The sequence below is a fragment of the Lipophrys pholis genome, assembly GCF_963383615.2.
Source record: "Lipophrys pholis genome assembly, chromosome: 4".
NCBI lineage: Eukaryota > Metazoa > Chordata > Actinopteri > Blenniiformes > Blenniidae > Lipophrys > Lipophrys pholis.
The window spans coordinates 12,393,938-12,407,725 of NC_137637.1; the positions used below are offsets into that span (position 1 = coordinate 12,393,938).

General features: G+C 44.2%; 1 protein-coding gene across 5 annotated transcripts in view; it reads left to right on the plus strand.

Moving 5' to 3' along the window:
• Positions 1-13,788, plus strand: part of frmd4ba (FERM domain containing 4Ba) — a 51,323-nt gene that overhangs the window by 33,511 nt on the left and 4,024 nt on the right. For 4 of the 5 annotated variants that reach the window (XM_080461586.1, XM_080461587.1, XM_080461584.1 and 1 more), the window contains exons 8-19: positions 3,115-3,198; positions 3,966-4,031; positions 4,496-4,553; positions 5,097-5,183; positions 9,505-9,581; positions 10,105-10,243; positions 11,715-11,856; positions 11,961-12,094; positions 12,179-12,295; positions 12,740-12,968; positions 13,052-13,108; positions 13,194-13,329. In XM_080461586.1, coding sequence (XP_080317712.1) covers positions 3,115-3,198; positions 3,966-4,031; positions 4,496-4,553; positions 5,097-5,183; positions 9,505-9,581; positions 10,105-10,243; positions 11,715-11,856; positions 11,961-12,094; positions 12,179-12,295; positions 12,740-12,968; positions 13,052-13,108; positions 13,194-13,329 — 1,326 coding nt within the window. Of the gene's footprint in view, positions 1-1,504; positions 1,765-3,114; positions 3,199-3,965; positions 4,032-4,495; positions 4,554-5,096; positions 5,184-9,504; positions 9,582-10,104; positions 10,244-11,714; positions 11,857-11,960; positions 12,095-12,178; positions 12,296-12,739; positions 12,969-13,051; positions 13,109-13,193; positions 13,330-13,788 lie in introns of those variants that run through there. The other variant, XM_080461588.1, reaches the window with a different exon arrangement.

The window sequence follows — 13,788 nt, forward strand, 5'->3', positions numbered from 1 at the left end:
GCTAGTAATTATACTTTACAGTTTTAGGATCAATCAAGAGGTTTCACCTTCAGAAGTGAGCTTCAGACCTTCCTCTTTTCCATGAGCTGCTCATGTTTTGAAGTTGACTGCGGTGTGACTTGCTGTAACACCCAGCTGTGGACACGTTTTTGTCCTCCGTTCTATTTGAAGGTGTAGTCTGTAGTTAGTGGTTCATTCACAGCATCCTGCCCTTTCATTGTGCTTCCTCACCAAGTCACCATGGCTCAGCCTAGTGGAATAGCTGACACATGAGTATTATCTCTCCCACTCTGGGTAGGCAATGCTGGGCTGGGCTGGGTTGTACCGGGTGTAGGAACGGCCCCCACGCTGCAGGAAGATAACAGACGTCGTAATTAATTCCAGATTGCTGACACGGCAGTGTGGCTGCAGAGTAGATCACCCCGACAACACCGGGGCCCGGCTCCCCATAAAGCGTATGCCATCAAACACACGGCTAAGTGCCGTGGCAGCAAAACTCAGTCAACCCTGGAAGAGGTAGCTACAGCGAAGAGTGATTCAAGAGCCTTTGCCCTTGCAGTGGCTCAGCCTTGTTCTGTGAAGTAAGCTGGATCACATAACTGGATCGTTATGGTTCTGTCTTGCCACGTCAGGGAAGGCAAAATTCCATTACTCTTTGAAGAAGAAGAGCTAAATTGATGCCCCAAGAGTGAACTTAAGGTCAAATGGCTTTTACTGAAAAATCATCCTATAGAGTAATTTTATTACATTGAGGTTCTTGTTATAGACTTAAATGGTACAAGAGCTGAGGGTGTCATATTGACTTTAAATTACATACGGTCTGACCTCTACATTCACGCCCTGTCTGAGAGGCCGCGGATTGTTTTGGAAGAGAAGCGGCCCATACAATCCCTTTCAACACAGGCAGAGGCTGCCAAGTCCTCGTGAATGCCTTTTGTTGGGATGTCCAGTGGACCGACCAGAGGCATTTTTTTATCCAGCAGATACTGTAGAGCTACAGGAAGCTGCAGTGACTCAGAGAGCAATCTCAGCCTTTGACAGTTACAAACCCCACAATTTGTTGCCCAGATAACACAGTCACATCTGTGAGAGCTTGTGGAGTAAAAGAAACTCTTCCTGGAGGAATAGAGTTCACCTTTTTCTTACCAGTGAAGGTGAAGCAGCCTCCTTCAGTTCACCTACAATAGAAGGTGCCAGTGACGCATTTCTCTGGAGTGATCCTGCAGGAAATTTCTTTGATATTTTTTGAATGATTATCATTATTTAATTTTTCTTTTCTTTTCTTTTTTTTTACTTTAAAGGAGACATATCATGCTTTTAAATCCTTCCTTTTTACATATAAATCATACAGTTGTGGTCTATACAACGCGAAACTGCAATGCTTGGGTCTGAATTCCTCATTATTATAGCTCCACAGGCCCCTTTTCAACCCCTTTTCTGATGCGCTTCTGAGAGCAACTCGTTTTGGGGCGGTCTCTTCAAATGCAAATGAGACACTTCATACCCCGCCTCCTCTCCAGGTTGCAGAGGTCACACTCGGTTCAACGTCACCCTGTTCGGCCATCTTTGTAGTTTGATAGAACAGATACAATTATCTAGCGGCGCAGAAACTTTATATTCACACATTATTTACAAAATGTCAACAACGGAAGATTTGTCCATCCAGCCATACATGTTGGAGCCAGAGTCGGACCCGGCGGAGCGAGATGAAAATGACGATGATGCACCTTCAGAACAACGTCTTCATATGGATGTAACGCAATGGTGTGTTACTATATTTACACTAACTTCTCCATCCATGCCCACTACTACAATACTGCCTGTATTACAACGACTATTTAACACAGAAGTTACATTATAATCTAAAACGAGCACACAGCGCTAACATATGAAGACGGTGCAACTGCTAATGCTAACAAAACAATGACAGGGACGTCTTATCATCACACTTTTTAGCGTTATATACAGCTTACCGAAGTGCTCTGTTCGTCGTCTCCATAGATAGAAGGAACTGACCGCTCAATCAGACCAAGTCTTTCGGCAAATCCTTCTTTATACTGGCGGAGGTTGCTGAAGCAGTCGTCCTTAAAGTGATTCGCGCACACAAAAATGACCTTACCCACAGATGTGGGTACATTTCTGTGAAAAATAAAACTCAACCAGGCACTTCGAAAAGGTTCTGATGCTGGGAGACGGTGTAACGAAGCTTGTGGGTTACTACATCCAACAACCGAACATTTCGACTTATCCTCTCGTAACTTCGGTTGGACTACAAAATCGCAGCGAGAAACAAAAATGGCGGATTGCTCGAAACGTCGATGTCCTAATTTGGCAGTTCCGCTGAGAATACTGTGACGTCATTGTTCAAAAAACGTAATAGAGAATAGAAAAAACGAAACCGATCGCAAAATATGACCAAAACAGAATATAAAGATATCAACGGAGCACCTGAAGAGACTACTTTGAACTTTTCTGTACTTCTAAACACTCTAAATATACACCAAAATGCATTTAAGGGCTAAAAAAGTGGATTTAGCATGATATGTCCCCTTTAAAGAGTCATTGGGACTTAGAAGCTCTGCATGTGCTTTTGTAAATTAGCTCTGGCAAGACATGAGTGAAGCCTGGCTTTAGTCTGGGCCAGGAGTGCTTTTCTTTATAGTGTAGATAAGAAAGATGAAAACAATATCCTGACCCCGCACCTTTTCTAAAGGTTTGCAAACATGAGGTATTGCTGTCATGGCTTAAGAAAGAAATTCAAACCACACGGTAAAAGAATGAACACGTGGAGAAATGTTCCACATGCCTTTTTAGACTTTATAAGTTTTCCTTTCTTATGCTTCATGTGCTCACTTCATGGTCATCACAGGATACTGAAGACTTGTGAACGAGATTGTTGTGTGCAGGAGAAGTTGTAATTAGACGACGATGGCTGATGGAACATTTTTAATTAACTTGCTGTGCTTCTCCTGGCTCTATGGGGGAGATAACTATCAGTTTACCACTTCCAGCAGATGTTACTGTGGATGATTACGTTTACTATTTTAATGCTTGGATACACGTTGTAATACACAGTATGATTTAATATTTATATCATTTATTTATTTACTTTAGCACGGACACTGCCACATCGGACCTGAAGCAGCTTCCAGTTCTGCCAACCCGCGTATTAAGGGAACACCCGTCTCTCAACTACTGGTAAGATCCCCGAGCTGCAGTGCTCTGAGAAAACCACAAAGCACACCAGGCTCATGGGTGAGTGGGTGAGCTGGATTAACCAACAGATAGACCACAGCCATTCCTCCGTAACGTATGCTTTCAGTTCAGCTGGTAAAGGTCCCCACTGGTCAGTAACACCTGGTTGTAGGAACCTGTGATTTTCCCCCTGAGGAGCAGTTTGAGGTGTGGTAACGTGCACACAGAGCTGTCTGGTGTTTGGCAGATGGCTTTGTCTCTGATGAGGTGACTCATTAGTGCCAGCGCCGCGTTAATTACGATTTCTCATTAGGAGGTGCTGACAGCCGCTGACTATCGGAACGATTTCTGTCTGCCTCTTCGTTCCACATTCCTGCATTGTTGCTGCTCTGTCGTTTCCCCTCTCCTGGTCACCTAGTCGGCAGAGGGCAAATATATCAGCTAATAGATCAGTCAAATGCCCTCGTGGTGCATGGATGAACACACGCACACATCTGTCTGTCCCTTTCTCTTTCTGCCTGTTGGGCTGTGGTGGGTCTGCAGTGTCTCTGTGCTATTAAAGGAGATGATTACAGTGGGAAGTAAATGGGCTGCATTTGCAGGAGAGGTAGATGAGAGCCATCAGCAGGCCAGTGGGCCAGACTGTATTTTCTGCATGAGCAGGCAGAATGTGTGTCAAAGAAAGGGCCCTCTCACAACAATCCCTCTGTGGCTCCACTACGTTACACTTGACAGATTATTCATTAACTGTTTTATCTGTCCACTTCCAGTGAGGACAAAGTGATTGAACATTACAAGAAGCTGAAGGGACTGACGAGGGGACAAGCCATTGTAAAGTAAGTCATCGAAACATCTGTGTTGTTGTGTTTGACATGTTTGCAGGTAGACGTGTGTGTCCCTTGTGCCTCTCTGCTCTTCTTTCACCTCATGCTTGCACTGTGGTGGCTGTTCCTCTGCCAGAATGTGTCATTAATTAGAGGAGGTGCTCTCAGACGTGGCAGCCAGGGAGCCTTGGGAGGCTGTCATTCGTCCACTGTGTTTTCCTCTGGACTGGAACTCCACGCAACCCCTGGGCCATACATGCTCTCATGATTTGTGCCCTTGAACTGATCAATGGGACTCTTCCCTCCTCTCAGTCACGACCCTGAACGCAATCGATCAGCTTATCACTGTAAATGACTGTGGCCCCTCAATTGCTCTAGCCTAAATCCGACTCTGTCTGTTGTGCAACAGCCACCGAGTGACAGTGATGAAGTGAAAGTGGCTGGACTCCTCTTAACCTGTTTCTCTTTCGCTGAAGGTATCTGGCCTTGGTGGAGTCCCTGCCGACATATGGAGTCCATTACTACCCAGTGAAGGTGAGAGCAGCGCCTCGAGCCATACAGTAGCTTAACCTTTGAACAGGCAAATGTCAACATATTAATTTCATTTTCTGTATCTAATCCACCACATTACTCCAATGCTGATTTACCGAGTGCTTGAGCAGTGTTTAAAGTCTTGCAGCTTTAAGTTATAGGAGAGCACAAGCTTGTGTTCTTTCTCATTGAAAGGAAAGAAAATGTATAACACAATCTTTTTTAAATACTAAATCTTCATGCATTAAACTACTGCAGCATATTCAGTTCAACCTTTTATGCTTCTGAACACATTCCCTTACATTTTCCTACCAAGACCTATCAAATCAAGGTGTCTGCCGAGATCAAACAGCAGTGTTAAAATGACTCAGCCAAGCTTGCAGAGATTTTAATGCCTCTCGTGTATTTGATCTCTTCTTGCGTTTCTATTGCTGTGAACATAATGGGGTAATTGTTTCGGTAACAGGCCTCGGTTTTTAAAAGTCCCACCAATAAAGCTACCTCTAATGAGTGGTGGTGTGTGTGTGTGCGTGTGTGTTTATGCAGGACAAGCAAGGACTGCCTTGGTGGTTGGGCGTCAGCTACAAAGGCATCGGCCAATACGATTTGCAAGATAAGCTGAAACCTCGAAAGGTGAGTTGGCCTCTTTTAAAGCTCCTGCATCTCCTTCAGATGTCTTTGTTTTCATTCGACAAGTTAAGTATTGACTACCAAGGGGCACTACTTCAGAACACATTCTCTAGTGTCTCCTATCTTTGTTAAAGATCTCAAGATTCAGGCCTTCAGGGACTAATTTGACCAACTCTTATTTTCAGCCATCAAATGAATGCTCTCAGCTCTGAACTTTGTGGACGTGTGAGGTATTTAGCACCAGAGAAACACTTCAGCGACCAGATGAAACCTCAGCTTTAATCCCCACGTTTCTTGTTAGCTGGTTAATGATCCATCCAGACTGTAAATAGACGTAATTAAGACCCTGGTTCCCATGCCAGTCAGGAGGAAGAGGAACACAGATGGGGAAAATATTTTGGAGTGTCAGTATGCGATCGATGGAGTCAAGGCTGTGAGTGTGAAAGCAAATACAGAAAGGAGGGATATTAGTAGCAGTTGAAATGATCTACACCAAAAGTGTGGGGATTTCTCCTTGATTAAAAAAAGCAGATTATGAATTGCTGCCGCCACAGCCACATTTCTTGCATCTAAATAAAGCATTCACTTAAATATTCATTTTAGAGTTATGGTTGATCTAAAGATAATCTCTGTGGTTTGTAGTCTGATGTACAAAATGTTCTTCCTTGTGCTCCCTAACTTCTGTGTGTAAATGTGGCTGCCCATTTTGTTAAATAAGGTCCAACTCGTGTGTTTCTCCTCCCCAGCCTCTTTCATTAGTCTTTCCGCTGCTGTTGTTATATGGCAGGAACCTGTTGACATAGCAGGGTGTGCTGTTACACTGAATACCGAGGCATTAATGGGCACAGCGCTCCTAGTGGAGGTATAATTATGGTGCTCTGTGGGAAGGGGCAGGACTGCCTCTGGGACTGTGCTCTGGCACTCTGCCAGCTGTGTGAGTGGGTGGGTGGCTTGTTTGGTGTTGGGGTGCTCAAAAGGTTCATCAGAACGTTTTTTTAGCTGCTCCACTCACAGAGAGGACAGTCACATGACAACCTCGCAGGAGTTTCCTGTTGTGGGAAAAATGCTGCCTGCTTTAAATGACCTTTTTTGTTGCTCCTGCTGATAATTGGACGTGTGGGTCCACTTTCCTCTCGCCTTGAAAGGACGCCCCTATATCAGGGGAATATTGATAGTGCTTCCTGCCTCAGTTCACAACCCCTGTATTCAGCACAGCCCATCCCTCCTTGCCCCCTATCCAGCCCCTCTCAGCATGCTGCATTCACTGTGGTAATCTATGTGTGTGTGTCTCAGAGGGAGCACAATTGATCAAACAATACAAAACAGTTATCTGTGGCGGGGGCTGAGGTCTGGAGGCAGCATTAGTTGTAGCTGGAGGTCAGTTGATCACCACCAGTGAAGCTTCTATACACTGCTGGTCAACAGCTTTACACTCACTTCAGACAACTTTATTCATTGCATTGAAATATAGAAAAAGTTGTTAGTTTCTTTAGAAACTCAAATTTTGTGTTGCTGTTGAGCTGCAAAACGAACCTGACTGATCTGATTCTTCCCTTATTGTATCAAAATCTCTGAAGGATCCAAAACTTTTTCTACTCTGTGAACTGTATGTAACTTTCTGTTTTTAGGCTTTGTTCAAATTAAAACAAAGTAAAAATAAATAAATAAATGAAAGTAGCTACAGCAGCTTAACCTCACATTATCGTCTCTGCATGCATGCCAGTTCGATCACTCCTCACCGAATAGGCTGCAACTCAAAAGCCTCCTCTCCCCGCTGAGTTTCAGAGATGTGACAGTCAGCGGCGTGAATACCCCGTCATCCCCATTATGCATAGAAGCAGTGTATATGTGAATGTGGATCAAAAGCACAGATGATGTATCCTAAAGATCTCAAGCGATATAGTGGAAAAAAGCCAACGTTTTGGAAGGAGGATGAGACACTGTTAAACATGAGGAGTGAAAATGGAGGAGATGGCATGTCAAGATTGAAATCTTTCTTGAAATAAAGGAGAGGTTTCAGTCTGTCAGTCTCTTGAGCTCTGTCCCAGCATGGAACAGGACCACACACAGGCCTCGTTATTATGGGGAACTACTTGAAAATGTTTTTTTTTTTTTTCATTCAACTCGCAAAAAATGTACAAGAATGAGATAAATCTGCTTCTAGTGATTGGTTTTCATGACTTGTCACCTTGTGGAAATGTACAGTGCTGCCATACCGCTGGTTTGTGACGTTTTTTTTAAAGGGTGGGGCAAATCTTTTCCTGTACGGGCCTGTGAGTCAGTACCTTTGACACGTCTTGGTTCATGTGTATGTGTTGTGTGGCCCCATGGCCCCGGGGGTCCTCGATCTGTGAGTGTTAGCTCTCTGAAACTTCATGCTTTGCTGGCACAGATCCAGCTGCCTGTGAGGGCACATTTGGAAAAAACAAGACATGAACAGTGAAGACAGAAGTCCTGTGCACTGTTGCACTGTTCTGTTTCATGATTTTAAGAGAATATTCATATGTTTTATCCTGGGGAGTGTATTGATGAGTCACTGAAGGATTTTGTCTCACTGTTTCCTCTTTGATTTGCTGTTCTGTGATCGTAAAGCTCGAGGTGTGTCACATCCTTGTCATATTTCAGCAGTGGCGAGGAGCGCCTTGTCAGAGTTTCATGCTTTGCCACACAGGTGTGGAGTTTCTTTAATTGAATGAACAAGCTTGTGGAAGTTTGTCTACTAGGCCAACCCTTTTTGTTATTACCATGTAAATGATCCTAAACGATAGAAACAAAAGTGTGTGAAAGGTTGTGAGAGCCCCTCTGCAGCAAGATAAGGTTGTTAGATGCGTCTTGCCAGCAGTTTCTCATTGTTCATTAGGCACAATGCCCTTTGTGTTATCAGCAGAGCGGCTCTGTAGCGTCAGGGTGGCTGCACCAGCAGAAGGAAACATCATTCAGATTAACTAGAAAACAGTACAACCTTATTAAAGTGTTTGGTAAGAGTTTTCTCTGCATAGCTGAAGCCCTGCCGTGTGCTCACCGGGCTTTTCTATTAATAATTACACTGTGGTTACGTATTTCTAACATGATTCCTGGTGGGGGACACTGATGTGGTGGATGTGTGTGTCATTTCCATTTCCATTTTGGAATGTTTCACCCTTAAAGGCTGTGAATGACGGGAAGCAGAGCAGAGGTGAAATGTCTTCACAAAAGGTATTTAAAAAAAAAAAAAAAAACTGGCTGAGCAGATGCAGTGCGTACAACCTGCTTATCTGGTCTGACTGAAAGGAAAGTGTACTGAGCAGGAGAGCTCCAAGCCTCCAAGGCAGCGTGAGGTACCAGTGTTGTCAGATGAGGGGGTTGGGCCAAGGGGGTTTAAGGGGCGGGGCTACATCAGCTGAAACTCTTGCAACACCTATCTGACTCCCTGAGAACAGACAAGAGAGAGTATTGTTCGAGGAAGCTCTAGCCCTGTGGGAAACTCAAAGTCAAAGGACTCAATAGGATCGCAGAGGAATTCAGCAGGGATTTGATAAGCACAGAAAAACTCCAGGAAGCCTTCACGGTAAGCCCAGTTATTGTGTTTACAAGCTACCTGAACAGCCAAGGGTTTTTTAAATCTTAGCATCAGTGTGCACTTCTCTGGGTTGTTTGCTTTGAATATGAATTTAGCCCATGCATTTAGAATTGGAGTTTAAGTTTTTCCTCTTCACTCTCATGGTCTATGGTGGTGATATGGATGGTGGGTTCTTGTGGATTGGAGTGTTGAGTCTGATTTCAGGTGTGACCGTTTTTATATAGATTCATTCAAGTGTCTTTGTTTCCTCTCCAAATGAAAGCAGTAAAGTGCTGCTCATGGGAAAGTGTATCCAAATCTGCTCAGTCCTCTCAGTGTGAGTGGAGCAGATGTTTCATTTGGACTGTGTTTGGCTCCACAGCAGAATGAAATAAGAAGCTGGCTCGCCGCCTGGCACGGGTCTGCTCCCTGCAGTTGCAGCAGCATTATAATTGCTCTTGTGTTAACTCCAACTTGCACCTGACCGACTGGCCTACTGAGTCCCACTCACAGCTTCAGCTGTTCTGTTTTAAATATTGTGGGGCAGAGCTGAAACAAAACTAGATGTTTAATAACTGCCCCACCACTGTGTCTTTTTTAGAGATTATACCTCCTCTGATGTGACTGTGTGTTTTACTGCCTGGGTATCAAATGACTTTTTTCTTTATGTACTGTAAATCCACGTTTCGATCAATGGTCCTGTGTTGCCCTGTGTAATCACTGGTGTGTAATGTCTCCCCCCTCCTCCTCGCCCTCCTCTCTGCTGAACCGCCTCTCTCTCTGCAGTTGTTTCAGTGGAAGCAGTTGGAGAATTTGTATTTCCGCGAGAAGAAGTTTGCAGTGGAAGTGAACGACCCCCACAGGTCAGGAGACAAACCACTTCATTTATCTGAACTGATCTCTTTGTCGTTTCAAGTGTTCCTCTTTTAGCTTCTGCTCTCGCTGCAGATGTCCTTCTCCTCCTCCACAGACACTGTGAAGGGCATCTGCAGCCAGCGGTCTATTCAGAACACCTTGTTAATGGCTTTAACCTATCTGTTAAATGAGTGTGTTCCTGCTCTTTAAAGGCCTCTTTTTTCTGATGCTGTTGTAAGAAGTCCACACAGACTTTAATATGGCACCTTGACATGTTAAGCCTCCATTAAAACCCACAGACTGTTTCAAGTTTAAACTCATACCTTCATTACTATGTTGTGACATAAAGATTCAACAGTCATTCTTTTCTAATCTTTACTCAGCACATCTTTTCAAGCTTAATTAAAGCCTTGTTTATCTACCAGCCAGAATTTTTTTATTTTTTATTTTTTTGATGTGTGCAGCAACTGGAGCACATTTGCTTTTCAGATCAGCACAAGTACTGATTGTGCATCTCATTATCTCCTGCAGACGAACAGTGACCAAACGCACTTTTGGACAAGCCGGCCTGGTTATTCACACATGGTATGCCAGCCACTCTCTGATTAAGACCATCTGGGTGATGGCCATCAGTCAGCACCAATTCTACCTGGACCGGAAGCAAAGCAAAGTGAGTGTCGGTCTTCTCCTTCGTCATTCTCTTTGGTTTGTTTAACTACTGTGCAAATAACAACACATTTTTCCACTGTGTGACACTTTACAAGGGCTCTCATGATGTCTGTCAACCTGCACAGATGACACACTTAGTGATTGTGTGTCTGTGTGTGCAGATGGTGACCTAGTAGCTCTTTTTTCTTGATATAATCTGGTTTGAGGCTCTAAAAGGTGCAGAGCTGATGCTAAAGGGTCTTTTTATAAATATATCAGACAACTGACTGGACAGGGAGATTCATCTCTGAGTCATTCTGTGATCATTGCACAACACGGGACGTCTTGCATAAATCTGCTACCAGAGCCACAGTGTTTGTTTTTTTGTTTTTTTCTTAATTCCTTGGACTACTTGATTCCACTTGCTCGTGTCAGGACAGGTTGGTGCTCCTCTGTTTGTTTGCTAACTGTGTCGTGTGGAACATGACGTCATGGTTAGCAGATACAGTCTGGATCTATTTGCAGTAGCTGAAAGAGAAGGTTGTAAAAAATGAGCGGACAGGAGTGAAGTTGATCTTTACTGTAAATGAGTCGAGCTGGAGCTGCAGCGTTGACCTGCTTTCATTAGGCTGTGAAATGAGTAGCCTGGAGACAGTGTAAAACAAACTGAGGCCATCACACTGTTTTCTTCTTCCAGTTTGAACCTGGGTTGTTTTTCAAAGGGTTACTGTGTCACAGCTTCTTGTCACAGTGCTTGTCCATCATGTGATGCACTGCCTGATCCTCATCTCATGATCGTGACTTGTGTAAATATCTGGGTTTTCTGCTCTTAGTCTGGTCGACCCTACTGATTCATTCCTCAAACAGGCTAGGTAAATAACAGAGGGTTGGGTAGCTTGAGCAGAAAGGCACAAAGCTCATTATTGCTGTTTAATGAATATTTTTATTACCCTGTATATTCAGGATATTGTCGTACCCTGTAGTATTCACAATATATTGAAGCATTTGTTCCATTTCTGTGGCTGAAGAGGAAACATTAATCTCAAACTAAACCACAGAGTGTCATATAAAATGTCAGCTGACACACCGCTGGGTTTAAATAAGAATAGACAAAAAAGTGCATTAACTCCCAAGAAACTGGAGGATTCACACGCTTGTTGTAGATCTGTTTATAGTCCATATTTGCTGAGCATCGGGGTTATTATACAGTATGATTGGTTTGTGATGTGCATCTCATGGCAGAGATGGATGAGTGTGTGTGGCTGCAGTCAAATGAGGTTATACAGCCGCTGTCTCTGTTGAGGCAGATGGTGTGTCAGTGATCATCCAGGAATAGAGCTGATTGATGAGCGAGCAGTGCGCTCGGGAGTATCAGCCGTGCAAATGCCGCTGCCACCAATACAGTGCGCTATCGTTAAAATGAAACACTCCCAAATCCCTCCCCCTCCTCTCGCTCCTCCTGCTCACCATCCTGTCTTACTCCTCCTCTGTAGTCAAAGATGACCACAACCAGAAGCACAGGAGACATCGCCATGGACCTGACAGAGATCTGCGCCCCGCGAATCACGAAACTTTCCAGTATTGAGAACAAAGATCAGCTAATAAGGGCCAGCAATGGAAGTCTCATCTCAGCCGGTAAAGAGAGAGTTAATCAGCCAACGACTTCTGTGCCACATGAGATTGATGACTGATGATTTATAGCTGTAATTTGGAGTTAATCAGATGTGTACCTATTCCAGGTTCAGCTGACTCCGAGGTCAGCGAGGAACAGAAGAAAGAGAAGATTGCAGACTTAAAAAAGAAAGAAAAGGACCTTCATGATTCACTGACAAATAAACTTGAAGAGCTGAAGAAGATCTGCATGAGAGAAGCCGTGAGTAGCTCTTTCAATTCTGTTGTTTGTACTTAGTGTTCAAATTGTCGGCTGACTGCTGTTTGTTTCTCTGGTTGTGTGCAGGAGCTGACAGGCAAACTGCCTAAAGAGTATCCGCTGGCTACAGGCGAGAAGGCTCCTCAGATCCGACGTCGGGTCGGGACAGCCTTCAAACTGGATGACCTGTTCCCGTATGACAAGGTCAGTGTTGATAGTGTTGTGATTCGGTTGTTATAGATTGCTGCCTCTTATGCAAGTTTGCATGTCACATCACCCTCGTTGCACCACTGTGCTTGTTCGGCTCGAGGTCACTTTAATCAGTTCAAATTTTGAAATGAGGATTAGGAGTTTAACTTGTGTTTTCAGGCTTACATGGTGCAATGATGAAGTGAAATATGAGTGGTTGTTGTTGTTAGTTTCTATCTGCAGCTTGGCTGAAGGAATGAATATGAATGAGAATGTAGACGTGAATATGCCGGCACACTGAAAATGAATGTTTCTGCATAATTTCCATGTCTTTTAACTTGAACTGGGGTTGTTTGAAGTGTGTTTTTCTTAGCTCGGTGGACTACCCCTGACAAGGTCTGTGTATGTTTTGGTGGAATTTCCCTATAAACTGTGTGGCTGTTTTGTGTCTCGCTGCAGGATCCACATCTGAGGAATCTGGAGAGCAGGTTCGCTTTGCAGCAAAAGATCGTGGAAGCAGCCATGAAGCTTGCCAACGAAGGCGACCTCTGCAAGACGGTGAAGCGAAAGAGGAGACATAACTACCTGGACGCAATGAGGAAGCTGGAGGAGATTGAGAAGGAGATAAACACCTATAGGGTGAAGAAAGGAAAGAAACCCACCCAGAGAGCCTCACTGATCTTAGCAGGTAGATGCCGTAAACAACTGAAGTGAAAAGTGCGTGCATAAGAAAGCTGCCAAGGATAAAAGATTTCTTTCTCTTCCTACCAGATGATGCCCTCCCATCAGACCTCAGCTCTCTGTCTGACAGCCTTACTCTGGATGATGGTGCGTTTTCTCAGTGTGCTTGTGTTTGCTCTCTTCTTTTCTTTTGCTGTCAATCATTTGACTCAGTCTCTCTTTCATCACTAAGACGATGATCAGGGTTCCCTGAGGCAGCGGTCCAGATCGGTGCAGTATTCTCCAAGGTTACACCACGCAGACACTCTGGACATTCACTACAATAAAGACCGGCGCTCCTCTGCCAATGACCAGCATGCAGACGGCAGGTATGAACCTACCATCTACGTCATGAAGAGCATAATATGTTTACAGCCGTTGAAGCAGCTACTATTCAATCACAGCATTGTCACATGTGGCAGCGGTCAGAGCTCCACACTCTGTAGTAATGTGCATAAAATGCCACAACATGCAAATGCACCTGAGTAAACAGCTAGAGGGATTAAATTGGAGGAGTTTGTGTTGTATCGCACAGGCATATGATAAGATGACTGGCAAACGTGAACGAAACACTCTCTGTGAAGCTGGGCCATGACTGTTTGTTTCTCTGGAGGCCAAAAGCATGAAGCCAGTACAGACCTGTAGAGTGGAGCCAGAGCTACATTCCTGCCAGTCACCTCCTCCCGCCTTTCTCCTGCTTCTCCAACAATCTCCCTCTTATCAGCTCAAATGCGCCAGCTTTAAAAATAGATAGAAAAAAACAAAAAAACATGTCGCTGCCTGTGAAG